At 39.4% G+C, this 17,467-nt stretch overlaps 3 protein-coding genes and 1 long non-coding RNA gene across 12 annotated transcripts; 2 read left to right on the top strand and 2 right to left on the bottom strand.

Moving 5' to 3' along the window:
* On the top strand, nt 287-8,166 carry LOC109711112 (mitogen-activated protein kinase kinase 3). 8 transcript variants are annotated; one of them, XM_020234031.1, is made up of 13 exons: nt 287-536; nt 1,145-1,217; nt 1,359-1,499; nt 2,206-2,460; nt 4,301-4,519; nt 4,614-4,751; nt 4,838-5,005; nt 5,588-5,698; nt 5,845-5,952; nt 6,513-6,604; nt 7,099-7,481; nt 7,686-7,767; nt 7,847-8,166. In XM_020234031.1, exons 3-11 carry the CDS (start codon nt 1,398-1,400, stop codon nt 7,460-7,462), a joined length of 1,557 nt encoding a protein of 518 aa, XP_020089620.1. In that variant the 5' UTR covers nt 287-536; nt 1,145-1,217; nt 1,359-1,397; the 3' UTR covers nt 7,463-7,481; nt 7,686-7,767; nt 7,847-8,166. The 8 variants fall into 8 exon arrangements, with proteins under 8 accessions (XP_020089620.1, XP_020089617.1, XP_020089614.1 ...); XM_020234028.1 differs by having other exon boundaries at nt 1,331-1,499; XM_020234025.1 differs by having other exon boundaries at nt 1,088-1,217; nt 1,331-1,499.
* On the bottom strand, nt 8,600-9,660 carry LOC109711116. Its single transcript, XR_002216516.1, has 2 exons — nt 9,523-9,660; nt 8,600-9,281 (listed from the first exon to the last, which is right to left on the bottom strand). It is a non-coding gene; the product is annotated as an uncharacterized LOC109711116 (long non-coding RNA).
* LOC109711113 (peroxidase 5-like) lies at nt 8,880-11,452 on the top strand. The gene is made up of 3 exons (XM_020234032.1): nt 8,880-9,271; nt 9,559-10,077; nt 10,904-11,452. Exons 1-3 carry the CDS (start codon nt 9,035-9,037, stop codon nt 11,213-11,215), a joined length of 1,068 nt encoding a protein of 355 aa, XP_020089621.1. The 5' UTR covers nt 8,880-9,034; the 3' UTR covers nt 11,216-11,452.
* LOC109709967 (protein POOR HOMOLOGOUS SYNAPSIS 1-like) lies at nt 12,222-16,356 on the bottom strand. Of its 2 annotated transcripts, XM_020232366.1 has the most exons (8): nt 16,002-16,356; nt 15,382-15,498; nt 14,635-14,700; nt 13,788-13,891; nt 13,546-13,709; nt 12,913-12,968; nt 12,781-12,808; nt 12,222-12,642 (listed from the first exon to the last, which is right to left on the bottom strand). In XM_020232366.1, the coding sequence occupies exons 1-8, from the start codon at nt 16,266-16,268 to the stop codon at nt 12,581-12,583; spliced, it is 864 nt and encodes a 287-aa protein (XP_020087955.1). In that variant the 5' UTR covers nt 16,269-16,356; the 3' UTR covers nt 12,222-12,580. The 2 variants fall into 2 exon arrangements, with proteins under 2 accessions (XP_020087955.1, XP_020087956.1); XM_020232367.1 differs by lacking the exon at nt 14,635-14,700.

Genomic DNA, 17,467 nt, shown 5'->3' with positions numbered 1-17,467 from the left:
ATAAACCTAGATGGGTATCTAAAGTATTTTGTATATAATTTAACAAAATATTAATGAAAAAGCTGTTGAAAAGATAAAAATGAAACCATAGGGCACCAAATTAATACACTTTAAACCAAATGTACTAAAATGAGAAAGTGTGAAACCACGTAGGATTTTTTTTAAAGTTTTCCCTAAAATAAAATGGGAGTTTGGTGCATGAGATGTACGGATACACCGGGTGCAGGCAAAGGATTCTTCGTCTCACACCCAAACCTCGCCTCTCCGCAGCATAAAAGGCGCAAGCGGTCGTTCGCGAACGCCGCGGTCGCCCCGCGCGTCGTCGCCAACGCGCTTTCACCCCCGACGCGATTTTCCCTCGCCTCGCCCTCGAAAATCCAAGCAAACCTAGAAGAAGCGCTTCTGAAAGAAGCTGCTGCAGCAGCAGCAGCGGAAGAAGAAGAAGAAGAAGCACTACACTACACTACACTACACTACACTACACTACACGACACTCTACTACTACTACAATCGATACCTCTCCCCCTTTCCCTCTGGTAACCAATCTCTGTTTGTGATTCGGCTTTTTCGCTCTTTACCAAAATTGTTGCTTCGATTTGGTTCCTCGGAGCATGATCTATCGTTTGATCTCAATTTTGCGCGGCAGTGTGTGTTGAATTTAACTCGACACGCAATTTGTACGGATGCCTAAATTAGGTCGTTAATTTGTTAATTCATGCTTTTGTCTCGTTGAATGATGCGTAGTGATTATTCTCACTATGATCGGAGTGATGTTCTCTAATCGGATCATGTTAGGGTTTTCAATTTTGTGCTGTTGTAGTAGCGAGAAAGCTAAATTGAGCTTTTTTGCGGCCAAAAGCATAAGCTTCAGTTTGAAGATTCTGCTAATGAGTGGAAAATTATGCTGATTATTATGCTCTTTTGCTTCTTTTGTTGAGTGGATGATAATCTAGTTATGGTCAGATGAGTGTTCTTTAATTGTCTCTGTGAAGGATCTGATCATCATTTTGAGTTAGGGTGTCAAATTTGATCTGTTATTGTGGCCGGAATCTAAAATGAGTGCCTCGCCCAAAAACATAAGCTACAGGTTGAAGCTTCTGCTTCTGTTGATGGGTAGAAAATACTCTAATCATGGTTCAATTAGTGTTCTTGAAGCATCGCCTTGGAGGATCCAATCTTGTAAAGATCAAGACCGGGGTGTGTTAAATGTGTAACTGGTTTGTACTTTTTAACAGTATTGTTAATTCTATCCCTGAATATATTCTTTTTCTGTTACTAGGCAATACTTGATGTTCATTTAAGTTCTTCTTATCTGATGTTCTTTTTGCAGGGGTGTTTATGTGCTATTCTCTTTTCAGATCCAAGGTTGACATAAAAGAACAAGAGCACAAGAGCATATGGCTGGGCTTGAGGAGCTAAAGAAGAAGTTAGAGCCCTTATTTGATGCTGAAAAGGGTCTCTCAATCGGAATGTCACTTGATCCTGGTGATTCATATATGGTAAACAAGTAAAGTAATATATCAGATTCATCTAAGTGCCTTCTAGTTTGAAAATAGAGAAAAAAAAAAAATAGTACCAAATATTATGCAGATTTTTTATGCGATTTCTAGATTATTGTATTCTTGATGCTTTTAATTTTGTCAGTCAGAAAACATGTTTAAATGTTTGTTCTTGGCTGAAAAATAAGAAACTATTTTAAATAACAATAATCTCAAAGAGCAAGAGCACAAAAACTATTAACTTTTAATAACTTTTGTCATGCTAGCGTTCTTAATATAGAAATTTCCATAGCATGTAAGGAACTGGACCATTGAGTGTTCAATTTATATATTCCGTTAAGCTTCACTTTACAAGTGTATTGCTTCCAGCAGCTGTTAATCAGGAAAGTTGTAGCTCTTAAGTTGGGTTATAGTTTGTCTCAACCTGTTTCATTTAGTGGGATGCTTTCTGAATTTTTTTTTTTTTTTAATGCAACCTTTTCTTTACATGAATTGCCATATATGGTTAAAAGGAAAAATATTCCAATGCCAATGACTTTACAGTTGGCTCTTCAATTGCCTAAAGTTTCCCCTTCCTGGGAATTTAGTTCTAAACCACCATTGGATTTTCTTCATATTTTTGAATATCTTTATGTTTGCTGTGGTTCTATCTTAATCACGAATTAGAGCACAGAATAAAACTGATGCTACTTTTGTGTGTTTGAAGGTATCAGATAGTGGAACTGTCAATTTATTAAGCAGATCATGTGGGGTGTACAACATTAATGAGCTTGGCCTCCAAAAACGATCAGCTGGTATAACAGAAGTAACAGACACTGATGAGAAGACATATCGTTGTGCTTCTCATGAAATGCATGTGTTTGGTGCCATTGGTTGTGGAGCGAGCAGTGTCGTTCAACGAGCTATTTCTCTACCTGTTCATCGTGTCTTGGCCTTAAAGAGAATAAATGTATATGAGAAGGTTCGCATCCTGTTTCATTTCTTATTCATAGTTAAACATATTAAGGGCTTGTTTTACGCTTTTTGGAATTTCTACTAGAGTGTTGTTTGGGTAAAGCTATTCCAAGAAGTACTGACTACATTCTTATTAAAGTTTTTCCTCAGCAGCTTTTTGCTATGGTAGTAGTAGAGGCTTCAAATTGAAGTTTCCACTTCTGGGGCATAGAGGTTTATTTTGGCCTCTTTCGACTGCAAAAGCTTCTTCTTTTTTTTTTTCTTTTTCAAGCCAAACACCTTGTTTTTGGAAGCTCGGCTTTTGACAGTAGAGAAGCTGTCCCAGAAGCCATGCCTAATAGGCACCAAGTGCTTGTTTGGTCCCACTTCCACTTCTGTTTTCAATTCTATAACCTTTAATAGAGTGTTTGGCAAACTGAAAGTATAAAGCGTTTGTTGTGCATAGAGGTTCACTTTGGCCTCTATCGTATGCAAAAGCTTCTTTTTTTTTTTCTTTTTCAAGCCAAGCAGTTGTTTTTGGAAGCTCACCTTTCGACAGTAGAGAAGCTGTTCCAAAAGCCATGCCTAATAGGCACCAAGTGCTTGTTTGGCCCCGCTTCCACTTCTGTTTTCAATTCAATAACCTTTAATAGAGTGTCCGACAAACTAAAAGTATAAAGCATTTGTTGTGCATAGAGGTTCATTTTGGCCTCTATCGTATGCAAAAGCTGCTTCTTCTTTTTTTTTTTTTCTTTTTCAAGCCAAGCACTTGTTTTTGGAAGCTCGCCTTTCGACAGTAGAGAAGCTGTTTCAAAAGCTGAGTGATGGGGCTTTTGATCTGCAAACACATCTGCCTAATAGGCACCAAGTGCTTGTTTGGCCCCGCTTCCACTTCTGTTTTCAATTCAATAACCTTTAATAGAGCGTCCAACAAACTGAAAGTATAAAGCATTTGTTGTGCATAGAGGTTCATTTTGGCCTCTATCGTATGCAAAAGCTGCTTCTTTTTTTTTTTTTCTTTTTCAAGCCAAGCACTTGTTTTTGGAAGCTCGCCTTTCGGCAGTAGAGAAGCTGTTCCAAAAGCCATGCCTAATAGGTACCAAGTGCTTGTTTGGTCCCGCTTCCACTTTTGTTTTCAATTCAATAACCTTTAATAGAGTGTCCGGCAAACTAAAAGTATAAAGCATTTGTTGTGCATAGAGGTTCATTTTGGCTTCCATCATATGCAAAAGCTTCTTTTTTTTTCCTTTTTCAAGCCAAGCACTTGTTTTTGGAAGCTCGCCTTTCGATAGTATAGAAGCTGTTCCAAAAGCCATGCCTAANTGGTGGGTAGGTGGGTTTGGGGGGTTGGTGGGCGTGCTGTTTGGGGTTTATGGGGGGTGGGGGGCACACTTTATTGAATTGCATTACATCCTATGGAAGGATCAAACAGGCCCTATGTGAACCGATGACTGCTATGCATGTATATAGACTTGAGGAAAGAACTGGTCCGGCTAGTCTGCTAGCAGAGTTTGGGAATCTATAACTATTTTAAGCCCAAGAGGATCCAAAATGACTTAACTATTCTGTGCTGGGTCAAATTAAAAAAAATCCTGGGCCATACAGGTGAATTAAAGGAACAGAAATTGTGAGGTCAGTCTAGGGGTGACAATCCAGCTCGCTGTTCGCGAGCTAGCTCGTGTTCGGCTCGAAATGAGCTCGAGATCGAATCGCTCTACTAGAAGACCAGGTCCTCCCTTGTGAACCTGATGTGGTGGGACAGGTTGCACCAAATTTGCTCAAATCTATATGTAGAATCTTAAGAAGAACGAGAAGTACTCATCTTTGCAGCATAATTTATTTATAAATTCTCTCTTGCACCTAAAAAGGAGAAAAGGCAACAGATTCTCAACGAGATAAGGACACTATGTGAGGCAGCTTGCTATTCTGGTTTAGTTGAATTTCATGGGGCGTTCTATGCACCTGACTCGGGACACATAAGCATCGCTCTCGAGTACATGGATGGAGGTTCTTTAGCAGATGTTCTCCGAGTTAAAAAGTTCATACCTGAGCCTACTCTTTCGTTTTTAGTCAAGAGGCTGTTGGAAGTAAGGAATTTCTTTTACTCCTTTTTCTGTTTTGAGTATTAATACTACTTGAAGCATAAAAATTGAATCTTCTTGACTTTCTTAATTTTTCAAGGGCATCAATTACTTGCATACGGTGAGACATCTAGTACATAGAGACATAAAGCCGGCAAATTTGCTTCTAAATCTCAAGGGTGAGCCTAAGATTACTGACTTCGGCGTAAGCGCAGGATTAGAGAATTCAATTGCTATGGTATGTAACTCATCAAAGAACATTGTTACTTTGCATGCCATATATTTATTAAATGTATGTAAATAAAACCTTGAAATATTTGCCAGTGTGCTACCTTTGTTGGGACTGTCACGTACATGTCGCCTGAGAGGATTCGAAATGAGGCCTACTTTTACCCTGCTGATATTTGGAGCCTTGGATTAGCCATTTTTGAATGTGGTACTGGAGAGTTTCCATACAAGGCAAATGAAGGACCTGCAAATCTCATGCTCCAGGTTAGATTGTGCATACTGTATCTCTGCGTTTAATTGTTTCTTTGTTCTCCTTCCTACCTTTGATTGAGTTGTTGAAAATCATCCCTTGATCATGCAAAATTATAAATAAAACTAAAAAAAGCTTTTAGGCAATGAGGAACAAAAAATGTCGTGTGTGTGAAATGTTTAAGCGTATGTACTTAAGAGCTGCTTTTCTCAAGTCAAACTTTTGGGCCGTGGGCATATGATGCCGAGCCTTACCGTTGCACTAAGTAATGCTCTTCAATATTCCATTTTGATGTAGTTGGAAATGTTTATTGATTATCGCTGGTATAAAATGTGGTGATGATAATGATATCTTGAGATTATCTCTCATAAACTTTCAATAGGAAAACAGTGAGAGTGCTGATAGGAAGGGAAGCAGATAAGCTCCTCTTTCAAAATAAAAGCCAACGTAGAGCATGTACTATCACATTTCACCGACACATGGCGTGTCGGTGTTCTTAGGTTAAAGTGGATGGATGAGTATGTCCATTCAACGTAATATTACACACTATCTATTACATTCCATTCTTTACTTCCAATTCTTATTTCTTTTGTCAGATATTGTATGATCCATCACCAACACCTCCAAGAGACTTTTCATCGGAGTTCTGCTCATTCATTGATGCTTGCTTGCAGAAAGATCCTGATGCAAGGCCAACAGCTGAGCAGGTACCACAGATTGAATTTGCTGCATTGTCTGAATTGGTTTAGTCGGCAGTCACTTTGAAAAGTTAACTATGTTTCATATAGTTTTTCTCTGTTAGTATGAGTTGTCTCATTATTGGAGTCTTCTGCTAAAATTGAACATTTTGCAGCTTTTATCTCATCCATTCATCAAGAAGTATGAGAACTCCGACGTGGATTTGTCTGCATATGTTAAAAGTGTTGTTGATCCAACACAGAGACTAAAAGATATAGCAGATGTGAGTGCTTCATGGCCTCTTTACTTTCAATCTTTTCTACGTTTTGATTAGAGACTGAATGCATGGACATGATCATACAAGGGAGAAATATCAGGCACACTTTTCTAATTGACCCTCTTTTACATTCATGGTCATAATAAAATAAACTTACATACCTGCATAATCATCTATTTGCATATATGTGCCCTGTAAAATCTTGATTTTCACACATGCTCCCGTAAGTGCAGCTGCTTATTAAAAAAATTCTGAAGTTGCAGAGCCATCTGGCTCTGGGGAGTGGCTAATGTATTAAAAGAAGCTTTTGAAAGAGGGGAAATTTTGTAACTTCAAGGGTATATGTTAAGAAATTGATTTTTTGAAGGTAGCATATGAAAAACTTAGATCTTGCAGTGATATGTATGCAAATAACTTAGCAGCGGTATGATGTTAATATCCAATAATGCATAATTAAGCTATAATGCTTTCACCAGTTTGAAAATTGTTTGTACTTGCAAAACCATATAATAGTATTATATTTATGCAAAAACTTGGAGGCACTTAATTTTTTTTTAATTTAGCAGATGCTGGCTGTACACTACTATTTGCTTTTTGATGGTTCTGATGGGCTTTGGCATCACATGAGGACATTTTACACAGAACATTCAACCTTCAGGTGCCAGTTCTTTAACCTATGTATGGAAAAAATATATGATTGTTTTTAGAGAAGCTTTTTCATCCAGACGTAATTACATTGGGCTTCACAGTTCATTTATTTTGATGGGAGATCGAAAACATAACATTGAAGAGGTTCAAAAACTCTGGATTTATTCCTATCCCTTTAAATTTTACAAATTCACAGATATATCCCTCCAATTCTACTTGGCAATCATTTCGAATATGGCCTTATNGTGAGGGGGGGTGGGGTGGGGAGGGAAGGTAAAGAGCATGAAGAAATGTTTCTGGTTTACAAATCAGATGGGATGACATGACATGTAAAAGTAAAAGAAGTTAGGACGAAAACCAGAGTCCTGCAAACTTGTGAAATTTCGAGGGACGTGATATGGCAAACCTTAATTTACAAAAGTAAAGACACCATCGCATTGCGTGCCAAGGACATGTATGCAGTTTTCCCTTATAAGATTATTAATATGTCCTTCTTTACATCAGCTTCTCGGGAAAATCGTACACTGGTGACAACGACATATTTTCAATTCTATCCGACGTAAGGCGGAAATTAGCAGGCAACCATCCATGTGAGAAACTCATACACGTAGTTGAGAAGCTTCACTGTCGCGCGCATGGCCAGGACGGCATCATGATTCGTGCGTCCGGATCGTTCATCCTGGGGTCCCACTTTCTCATATGCGGCGATGGTGTTCAAGCCGAAGGAATGCCCAATATGCAAGACATTCCCTTTGATATAGCAAGTCGACGAGTCGGCACTTTCCATGAGCAGTTCTGCATTGTGCCGGGGACTACTATCGGATGTTACGTCATAGATAAGCAGGAATTGTACATTCAACAAGCATGAGCGCTCGTCTGGCATAAAGGTCAGTATACTTAATTGTCAATTTCTTACATATATACCCTTAAATTAAGTCAAAATTCAGATTTCATAAACGTCGTATACATGTAAATAGATGATTTTGAAGCAGTATTAACTTAAATGGGTACAACTTAGCTTTTCCTATTACAACTTCAATTTTTGTTGTTAATTTATTTTTATCCTTACGTATTTAATGTGGAATCCGCAGACCCTCTCAAACTACTTCCAAATTTGGTGAGGAGTCTACTATCTATTGCCTGATCACAGCTCTCTACCAAAAGCCAGAGAGGGTAAGCTGCTACTTTTAAAAGCTTGCGAACTTAATAAACTCATTATCTCCTGCTTCATAAGCTGTTAATTTCTTACCAGGTTGAACTGGTACATCTCTTCTCTCGTTCACGCCCTTTGACACAAATCGCCGAGCCCCGTCGTATTTTAGCTGTGAGTTTGTTTTATGCTTCTCTTCTTCAACCTACATATAAGAAAGGGATTATTTCTTCAATAACCCTTCTAAGTCTACAAGAAAAACAGCATCAGCTGATCCTGATGAGTTAGTTGTTGTGTGTATACATGTAGGAGCTAATGGTCTCATATATCTGACTGGTAGAAATGTTATGCATATATGCCATTATATGATGTTTAATCATGAACAATATGTAATAGATATATATATACTCCTTTGGTGTTCCTGTGGCATGTGAATGTTAAAAATATATAGGGGATGTATACTCCTTTTGTTTAACATAAAACAAAACTTAGGTTACCATTATATAACCCTCCCATGCATATTTTCGCGAGTCAATTCGTGTTCGACTCGTAGTTGGCTCGAACTTGGCTAGTGGACTTGGCTAGTGGACGAATGTGTGCGAATTCTAGCTAGCTCATGTTTAGCTCGGTATAGTTTGAAAATAAGCAAATAATCTAATATAAAAATTATTTATAAAATTGGTACTTATAGAGATTTAAATATTATTCAGAAGATTTTAATTTTCTTTAGCGTGTCTTTTAAATTTTAATACCAAGTAGTACTACTAAGGGCAAATACAAGCATCAATAATAATGAATTAATAATAATACTAACTTATATTTACTATTAATATTTTACGAAATTTTAATTCTAAGTTGGCTCGAAATATTCTCGAGCTAAGCTCAAATTAATTATAAATCAAAAACTGAGTTGGATTATCCCAATTTCGAGCGGAACAAGAGCCGGCTCGTTATCTTAACACTTATTTTAATTACATTTCCGCATGCAAAACTGTATCAATTTTTCATTTTTAAGGGGTGTATTATTAATCAGGCATTAATAGAGATTAGATTATTAGTCTAATGCCAAGTGTTTAGAAAGCAAAGGCCAGGGACTCTTTCAAACTCTAGTTAATTTTAGGCCTCACACTCAGGAGTGGTACTTTCCGAATGAAGAGAAAACGCCGGAGATTCCCAATAAAATTAGCCCTCCCCTTCCACCGCAGACATTTCGCGCCCTTCCAAACTTGAATCCTCCCGGAAGAGACCGCCGCTGCTGTCGTCGCTGCCGCCGCCGCCGCTGCCGTTACGATGAACAAGGACGTGCTAACTGTGCTCGTCTTTCTCCTTGTCGTCGTCGTCGTACGGCACGCGACTGCGTCGGCGGAGTTGCGCGAGACGGCATCGCGGCTCAGGGTGGGGTATTACAACTCCACCTGCCCGAAGGCCGAGGAAATCGTGCGCGAGGCGGTCACGGCCCGCCACGCCGTCGACCCCACCATCGCCGCCGGCCTCATCCGCCTCTATTTCCACGATTGCTTCGTCCGGGCGAGTCATCCTATATAATTTTACATGCACAATGCTTATCTTAACTAAATTCTAAGATCTAATTTAGAGTTGTTTGAGCAATGTAATGGAGATTTATATATGTACCATACATATATATATAAATCAAACCATTTTAGAGTAATGGAGCTATGTATCATGCAATTCCACTGTACGTACGTACCTAGATATATAATAGGGATTGCATGCATGCATGCAGTAATGTACGTACGTACGTGCTAATATTGAATTACCTTGTTGATCAATATTCGATCGATGATCATCATCAGGGATGCGACGCCTCGATCCTGCTGGACGAGACCCCCTCCGGCGACCCCGTCGAGAAGAGCTCCTCGGCGAACGGCTTCACCCTCCGCGGCCTCGACGTGATCGACGCCGCGAAATCCGCCCTCGAGTCCGCTTGCCCGGCCACCGTCTCCTGCGCCGACGTCCTCGCCTTCGCCGCCCGCGACGCCGCCGCACTCGCCGGCCTCCGCCGCTACGCCGTCCCCGCCGGCCGCCGCGACGGGGTCGTCTCCCTTGCCTCCGACGTCCCCTCGGGGCTCCCATCCCCCGTGTACTCCGTCGACAACATGGCGGCGCTGTTCGCGCGCAAGGGGTTCTCCCCGGCCGAGATGGTGGTGCTCGCCGGGGCCCACTCCGTCGGCGGGGCCCACTGCGTCGCGTTCAGCAATAGGCTGTACAACTTCTCCGCGACGGCGGAGCAGGATCCGGCGATGGACGCCACCTACGCCGCGCATCTGCGCACGCTCTGCCCCCTCCCCGCCACCCTCGCCGACGTCGCAAAGGTGCGTCCGTCCGGTGAAGTGCACATTACATATAGAATGCTATAGTATTTTACCAACTTCCAATAATAAAAAAAACTAAGCACTACATACTTTTTTGAACATCAAAATTGTAGTCAATTATTTATAAATTTGATTTATTTCTAAGTATATATATTCTAAATTTAGTTATATATATATATATATATACACACACACACACACACACACACACACACGTATATTGTATAGATTTTTTATGCACGGACCAGAACGGTTGTTGCATCGCCGATTCGCCACTTCGACTCGCGCGGTGCAGTCACCGACGAGTTATCGCCACCTCGAATTCTCTTGGACGCCAAACCCGCAAAAAAATAATTTTCGAGCGAAACGGGCGATACTGTAAAGGGGGGTGAGTTTACGGGAGGTGAGTCGACTCAAACACCGCTACTGTCACCCACCGTGTCTCGGTTACCGCACCGTGTCGTTAATATGTCGCCTAAACGGGCCTGAGCTTGGCCCGACCCACCCGGCCCAAGCCTGGCTAAACATACTCAGGCCGAACTGTACTGGTCCGGGCCCGGACCGTACTGGCCTGGTTTTCTTTTTAAGGTTTTAAATATTTTATTTATACTCACAAATCTAAAAAGAGTTCTAAATATATTTTTTTAACTATTACAAGGCTATTATGGTTAAAAATAATTAATAATTTAAATTTTTTTAAAAATTATTAAAAAATATATATATTTTTTTTCGTTTTGTTAGTTATTGTTATTATTATTATTATTGTTTTTTTTTTTTTTTATCATTGTGAATGCTGCACTTGTGACTACGAACGCGCGCTCGGCAGCAACTGAAGGTGGACTTCGACCCGAGGACGGCGACGACGCTGGACACGTCGTACTACGTGGGGCTGCAGACGGGGCGGGGACTGCTGGCGTCGGATCAGGCGCTGATGAGGGACCGGCGGGCGCGGGCGATCGTCCAGCGGATGGCGCAGGACCCGCGCAAGTGGGCGAGGAAGTTCGCAAAGGCGATGGTGAAGCTCGGCGAGGTCGAGGTGCTCGTCGGTGACGAGGAGGGCCAGATCCGGACCGACTGCAGGTTCGTCAACGCGGACACGGATATCCCGTTCTTCGGCATCCCCGGCGGCATCCTTTGACAGTAGTAATGTAACACTACGTACACTTGTGATTCTACTTCACTTCTTGTAACGTCCAATTTTTTAGCTTTTCTTTTTTTATTTTTTTGAGAATTTTTTTGAGAATTTTGAAGAAAATGTAACATACTACCTGCTTTATTCACTAGAGAAGTGAACTAAGCTATATAAATAAGACAACACAGGACTCGAACGGGGCGAAAAAAAAATATAGGATATTCTACTTCACTTCTTTCATCATCTTTGTTTTTTTTTTCTTTTAAATCAATATCATGACAAATTTGACTTGACTCGGGAGTTGGACTTGTATATTGGGATGAAGCGAGAATAATAGTAGTAATATCTGTATCCAAACACAATAGGAGAATAACACCTCTATGTAAAGTTTTACTACCAAAATATATACGAATTCTCATATTAACCAAACGCTCACCATAAGCTCAGTTCATCTCGTCACAGTTGTCATATGTTTGACTACTTTTTTCTGAAAATAGCATAATTTTACTTTTTTCTTTTTATTATCTCCTCCACTAATTTTTTTTCGTTAAATCAATGACAAAATTAAGACTAAAAAGTACTAAAGTGAATATTCGATAAACCTAAATGAGATATCTAAGTTTCTTGTATATAATTTAACAAAATATTAACGGAGGAGCTAACGAAAACAAAAAAATGAAAGTATAGGGTATTAAATTGATACAGTATAAACCACAGGATACTAAGTGAGAAAGTGCGAAACAACATGAGTGGTCTTTGAAGTTTGCCCTATTTTCCATATTAGTATCTCTATTTCTGTCTAAATATCATTCTCCCTACTGATAACACACCAATCTCTTTTTATCGGCTTATCGATTGGCGCATAATATAATTCCGACACACATGCAATCCAAAATCTAAAAGGGAATTTAATGCAATGATATTAAACTCGAAGAATCAAAGGTTGCGCAAGCACACCACTTACAGATGTACCAATCTTTCGACTCTTCGGCATAACTGGGGAGCTTGAAACTTCAGATTTCAACCTGTGAAACTTTATATGAAGACATTACGAGTAGAGAATACCTTTCTTTGTAGCTTCAACTGATACAAAAATAAAAGAACAGAAAAAGAAAAATTTTAAGAAAAGGTGTTCTATAATAGCTAGTGTTTTGATATGTTTCTCTTGTTTCTCTTTTGAGTATTGTCATATACTTGTGGTTTCTGTAGACAAGGGAACTGTACATTGCCCTTTGTGATCAACTAGCTGTTACTGTTGCTAATATCGTAAGTTCGCAAGTTAAAAAAAGACAAAAAAAAAGAAGAGAAAGACGGCGAAAGCAAAGAAATACAAACGTAGCATCAGGTCTTTCAAGCAGGAAAGAGAACAGCTTAGCTGAGTGCCAAGTCTCCACCCAAATGATCGATAACTTTGTCGAGCTTGAGTAACATATCTACGAGAAACAAAGTGGCGAGCTATTATGATCAGATTAGACTCTCAAGCAAACTATGCAAATTAGCTTCTTTTTTTTTTTTTTGAAAAAAAAAAAGAACAATCAAACTTGGTAAGTAGAAAATGAAAATAAACTTACCATAAAAAGAAGCATCAGCCGAGTATTTCTGTAGCCAAGCAGAAAACATTTAGGAAAAGAAAGAAATGAGGCAGAGAATTAGAGGAAAAGAGACTTAATTAGCCAAATAGCAGCTCAAGAAAATATATATACCTCTACCAAAGACTTCAGATCAGCTTCCTCCGTCAATTTTAGTTGTCCTTCAGCACCTACAGTAGTAGTAAAAAAGATTAGAAACCATGCCTGCTAAAAGTTACACCGGTTTGCTGGTTATTTACATGCGAACCGTAGGTTTTATGCAAAAATTCTTTAAAACCCAGAGTAGAAGTTACATCGCATATAGTTGCTCTACGAGCCATTTAGGTACGAAGCAAAAGCATTAGCAAAAGCATTAGCAAAAGCTAAGGGAGTGAAGCAACCATTTTTTCTCTAAAAGCCTAAGCCGATAGAAAATTGTATTTTAATCATTTATGCGTAACACTCCGCCTCACATGTGGGCGGATTTTGACCACAAGGCCAACATGTATGTGGAAGTTTGAGAAGGAAGAACCAGAAAATTAAACGAGGCTAGAAGAAGCGTACTTTGATACCATGTAAGCTAACCATTCTTCTCTAAAAGCTTAAGCTATTAGTGAACAGAGTAACAATCATTTATACTTAAAATGTATGTCTGCAGGTGCAGATAAAATTCTGGACTACAAATGGACAGATAAAATGCTGCACAACAAATGCTCGATCAAAAGATTGCTGCTAGAGGGAGTAAATACAGAAGCATAGTTCCCGCACCTTTTCCATTGTCATTCGCGCAACTGTTCGGTTGCTCAGTGAAGCTGCAAGGAAAGTTCGAGAAAATGGTCTCTATATTGTTAGCAAGGAGAGGTTGACAGGACAAGTCCTCTTGTTCCTCATTTATTCCAACAGCTTCTCCACTATTTGACATCTCATTGTACCTATACGCAACACCTTTCTTTTATTCCCTGGCACAAATCTGATATAAAAAGTGAAGTATAAGTTTTGCGCACTTATACCCATAATGAAGCCTGCTTGAAGCATTATATTCAGATGCCGATGAATCATCACCAACAAAATCACTTCCAGGAAGTAATATGTCCATTGTATCCCTCGAGCACTCCTGAGTATTGTTGAAAATGTATAATAAGAACAATTCGACAATATGCTTTCCCATTACCACCAGCAGAAAGAAAAGCACATTCCTCGGCTTAAATCTAAAAGTTTGATTTGGTAAAACATATGAAGCAGAATTATAGCAATCCCGCATGAAACCACCATTACACATATCCTGAGTGGTCAGAACACACCAGATGACAAGTAAAAAGAATGTGCTCCTTTCTTTAAAACCAAATGTATAATACTGTTCTCAAGCTCTTGGTCCGTGATTACAGCATTTGAATCTGCTAAAAAAAAAAAAAAGCGTACTTGTACCTACACTCATACAAATCTATACATAGAGGAAGACGACACCTTTCAAGTCATTGCTTGAAATGCAGGGTTTGTACTAAAAACACTCTATTTAAAAACTTCAGCTTCGGGTGTTACCAAGAAGATAGACCTGTTAGAGAATTTCCAGGAATTGGTTTGGCTATTAACACCCTCTTATCACATGCATGCTAGAGTTTAGAAAGAAGATATACATTGCCTTAATAGGAAAAATAACAAATGGGAGCTTGGCTCATTAAGACAATTGTGGAATTGGCACAGCAACCTCACATAACTGAAGGGGTTTAGGATAATGCCTCATATCATCATACCGAATAAATCAATTTTGTTGTTAAAAGATAAGTATGCAAACTGCAATGGAGGAGGAAAATTAAAAATAAAAAAAAGAGGCTACAAGTAAGATGTAGAAGGCTCCACCTTCACACAATTTACGAAAGTTTCTGCACTAGAACCTGTGAGAAACCGCATGGCAAACTTCTGAATCTGCAATTTGACAATGTGAAGCATCCACAGGCAATAATGTAAGAAATGCTAAAACCATGCAACTCAATTACCATACTCCACAACTTTGAAATGTTTGAAACAACAGGGAGGATATTATGCATCCTGAAAATTAACTAGAACCAAGAGCAAAATTAAATAAAGCTTATCAAATAGAGGCTAGTCATGCTTAACAACCAAGCTAGACTTGACAAATGGAGTATCAAACAACGAACAATTAAGGTCCTATTTGGTGCCTAGCTGGAGCTTCTGTAGAAATGTTATTTAAGTATAGATTTTTTTAAAAAAAAACACTAGCGGCAATTTCATTAGATAATCTCAATAGCTTCTCGCTGTAGCTGGAAGCGAAAGCTACAAATTGGAGATTCTGCTTTTGAAGATCATAAGCTCATTTTGACTTTCCACCACAACAAGAAGAATCAGAATTTTTGTTCGCCAAGCAACAAGCATCTGTTTCTCATTCGAGAAGTTATTCTAGAAGCTTGGTTAACAATGCACGAAGTTATCATATCAAGAGACTACGGTATCCCGAATTTGCAAAATTTACAAGAGGAAAGAATCCCAAATCCGTAAGAGTGGTGTTAGTGAACATTTAGTGAAAGCTCTCGCCTATGATAAATTGCATTGCGTATCAAACTGCTGTATTAAATCAAACTCTCTTGCCTCGTTTGAGCTATCCCTGTAGCTGAGCAACACCACTCTGCTCCCTCTGATCGGGCATTGGGTGTCGCGCGACACCTGCGGCCACGAGAAGTGGAGATTCGACACAAAGTGCTCTTCCTGGCCAAGAAAAAGTATTAACAAAGTGATTACAGTTACCTACCAAACAATGCGGAGCCAAAAACGACGGCAAAATCTACAAAAAGCGCTTCTGAACAATCTGAAAAGGGGCAACTTCAGCAGAGAAAACAGGAATCCGATTGTTTAAAGCCTTTTTGATGATAAAGAAACCTTAAATAGCTACATTCTCCAATCCCCGTAAAATGGATAAAAAAACCCCCTAATCTCCTCCCCTCAAGCTTGAACACACAATTATCCACAATACGAGCACAATTGTTGAAACAAAAAACGATCAGTATATACTATATACAAGGATGAGATTATTAAAACCACTAAACAATAACGTATACATATACGGATTATAATCTAACATTAAATAGAACAAAACATGGGGAAAAGACAAGGAATAATCACGTAAAGCCTAGGGTTTCTATGGAATCCGATATATAGCGATCTCGCAAATGAGGAGAGGGGAGAGGGATGGGGGAACGGGAGGAACGGACGATGACGTCGTCGCCGATGGAGACGGAGAGGACGGCGACGGAGGCGGGTCGGCGCGCGACGAGGCGGAGCGAGGCGGCGGAGGCGGCGGCGATCCACGTGCCCCCCGATCGGAGCTTCTTCTTCCTCAGCGGTCGGAGTAGAGCGGCGGCGGCGGAGGAGGAGGGGCTCCGGCGAGGGAAGTTGAAGAAGCGCGCGTACTCCACCTCCCAGTGCGCCGCCGCCGCCGCGCCGGAGCGAGCATGCGTAGCCGCCGATGCTCGGGCCATGGCTTCGCCGTGGGTTTTAATTCTCCCACTCTCCGAAGCACGAGGAGAGAGAGAGAGAGAGAGAGAGAGAGAGATGCGAGTGTGTGAGCAGTGAGAGAGATGTGGGAATTCTTATTTATAGCAGGAGCGTGGCTCGTTGGATGGACTCTTCTATTTGGAATACTTACTTGTTGTTGTGTATACATTTTAATTTTTACAAAATTTAAAATAAAAAAATTTGTTTTTCTTTTGGGAAGGTAAGTATGCAGATGGTCTAGGGATGTGATACGGACACTCAAAATTTTTAATTTGAATCTGAATTTGACAGAGACCGATTTAATCGATGCTAAATATGTATAGTTTCAATTACATGTGTAAATTAAAGAGGAAAATTGATACGGTTCTACTGTATCGATAGTGAAAAACAATCGCTTCGGAGGGATCGAACTTCTTAAGAGAGAAATATTAGAGAGACAGAGACAGATCAAGAAAAAAAAAATAAGAAAAAAGATAGAATAAGACAACTAATTTAATTCTTCTTATTATTCTAAATCCTAGAAAATACATTTTTATATAAGCTAACCCTTATTACACTTTTTTGTGTTATATTTTGTTTAGATTTGTAGTTATCTAAATTGAAGTTAAATCCTAATATAATTAGGATTAGAATAATTTAGATTTAATTTGGCATATATGAATTATAAGTAGGAGTGTAATTCTAATTGAATTAGGATTAAACTCTAGTTAGGAGACATGTATTATATATACATGTTACGACTAAGTTAATGAGGCCGCGACCAAATTAAGATCTAATTAATTAAGTGAGAATTAAGGAAGGGTGGTCCGTACGGGTGAGAGGAGCCGAGCCGCATATTTGGAGTCGCTTGTACGGATGCGGATTTCTGCGTTTCCAATCTAATTAAGTTTTGGTTCTTTAAGAGATTTTTTTTGTACTCTATCTTTCGATATTAATAAAATATTTGCTCCGTCTTTATCTGTGGACATAGGCGGGTAGTCGATCGAGCCATATAAACATCAGTATACTCTTTCTTTATCTTTTATTTTCTTGCATTAAATAATTTTTCTTGATCTATTTTTTCGGCGTTTCAATTTTAACACTTTGTTGATCAAGACATTTGCTCTGACATAAAAAAAATAAAAAAAAACATATCTGAAACAATAAAGCTCCCTTGCACATATACAATGAAATACAACCAAAA

Source organism: Ananas comosus, linkage group 5 (genome assembly GCF_001540865.1).
Source record: "Ananas comosus cultivar F153 linkage group 5, ASM154086v1, whole genome shotgun sequence".
Taxonomy (NCBI): Eukaryota; Viridiplantae; Streptophyta; class Magnoliopsida; order Poales; family Bromeliaceae; genus Ananas; species Ananas comosus.
Note: the sequence above shows the minus strand (reverse complement) of the source record. Positions and strands in the feature narration are given on the sequence as shown.

Coding starts and splice junctions, on each gene's coding strand:
- LOC109711112 (XM_020234030.1), top strand. CDS start 1,398: ATGGCTGGGCTTGAGGAGCTAAAGAAGAAGTTAGAGCCCTTATTTGAT. Junction 1,500..2,205: donor ATCCTGGTGATTCATATATG/GTAAACAAGTAA, acceptor GTGTGTTTGAAG/GTATCAGATAGTGGAACTGT. Junction 5,953..6,512: donor GACTAAAAGATATAGCAGAT/GTGAGTGCTTCA, acceptor TTAATTTAGCAG/ATGCTGGCTGTACACTACTA.
- LOC109711113 (XM_020234032.1), top strand. CDS start 9,035: ATGAACAAGGACGTGCTAACTGTGCTCGTCTTTCTCCTTGTCGTCGTC. Junction 9,272..9,558: donor TCCACGATTGCTTCGTCCGG/GCGAGTCATCCT, acceptor GATCATCATCAG/GGATGCGACGCCTCGATCCT. Junction 10,078..10,903: donor CCCTCGCCGACGTCGCAAAG/GTGCGTCCGTCC, acceptor CGCGCTCGGCAG/CAACTGAAGGTGGACTTCGA.
- LOC109709967 (XM_020232366.1), bottom strand. CDS start 16,268: ATGGCCCGAGCATCGGCGGCTACGCATGCTCGCTCCGGCGCGGCGGCG. Junction 12,969..13,545: donor CGCGAATGACAATGGAAAAG/GTGCGGGAACTA, acceptor CTACTACTGTAG/GTGCTGAAGGACAACTAAAA. Junction 12,809..12,912: donor ATCTGAAGTCTTTGGTAGAG/GTATATATATTT, acceptor GCTTGGCTACAG/AAATACTCGGCTGATGCTTC.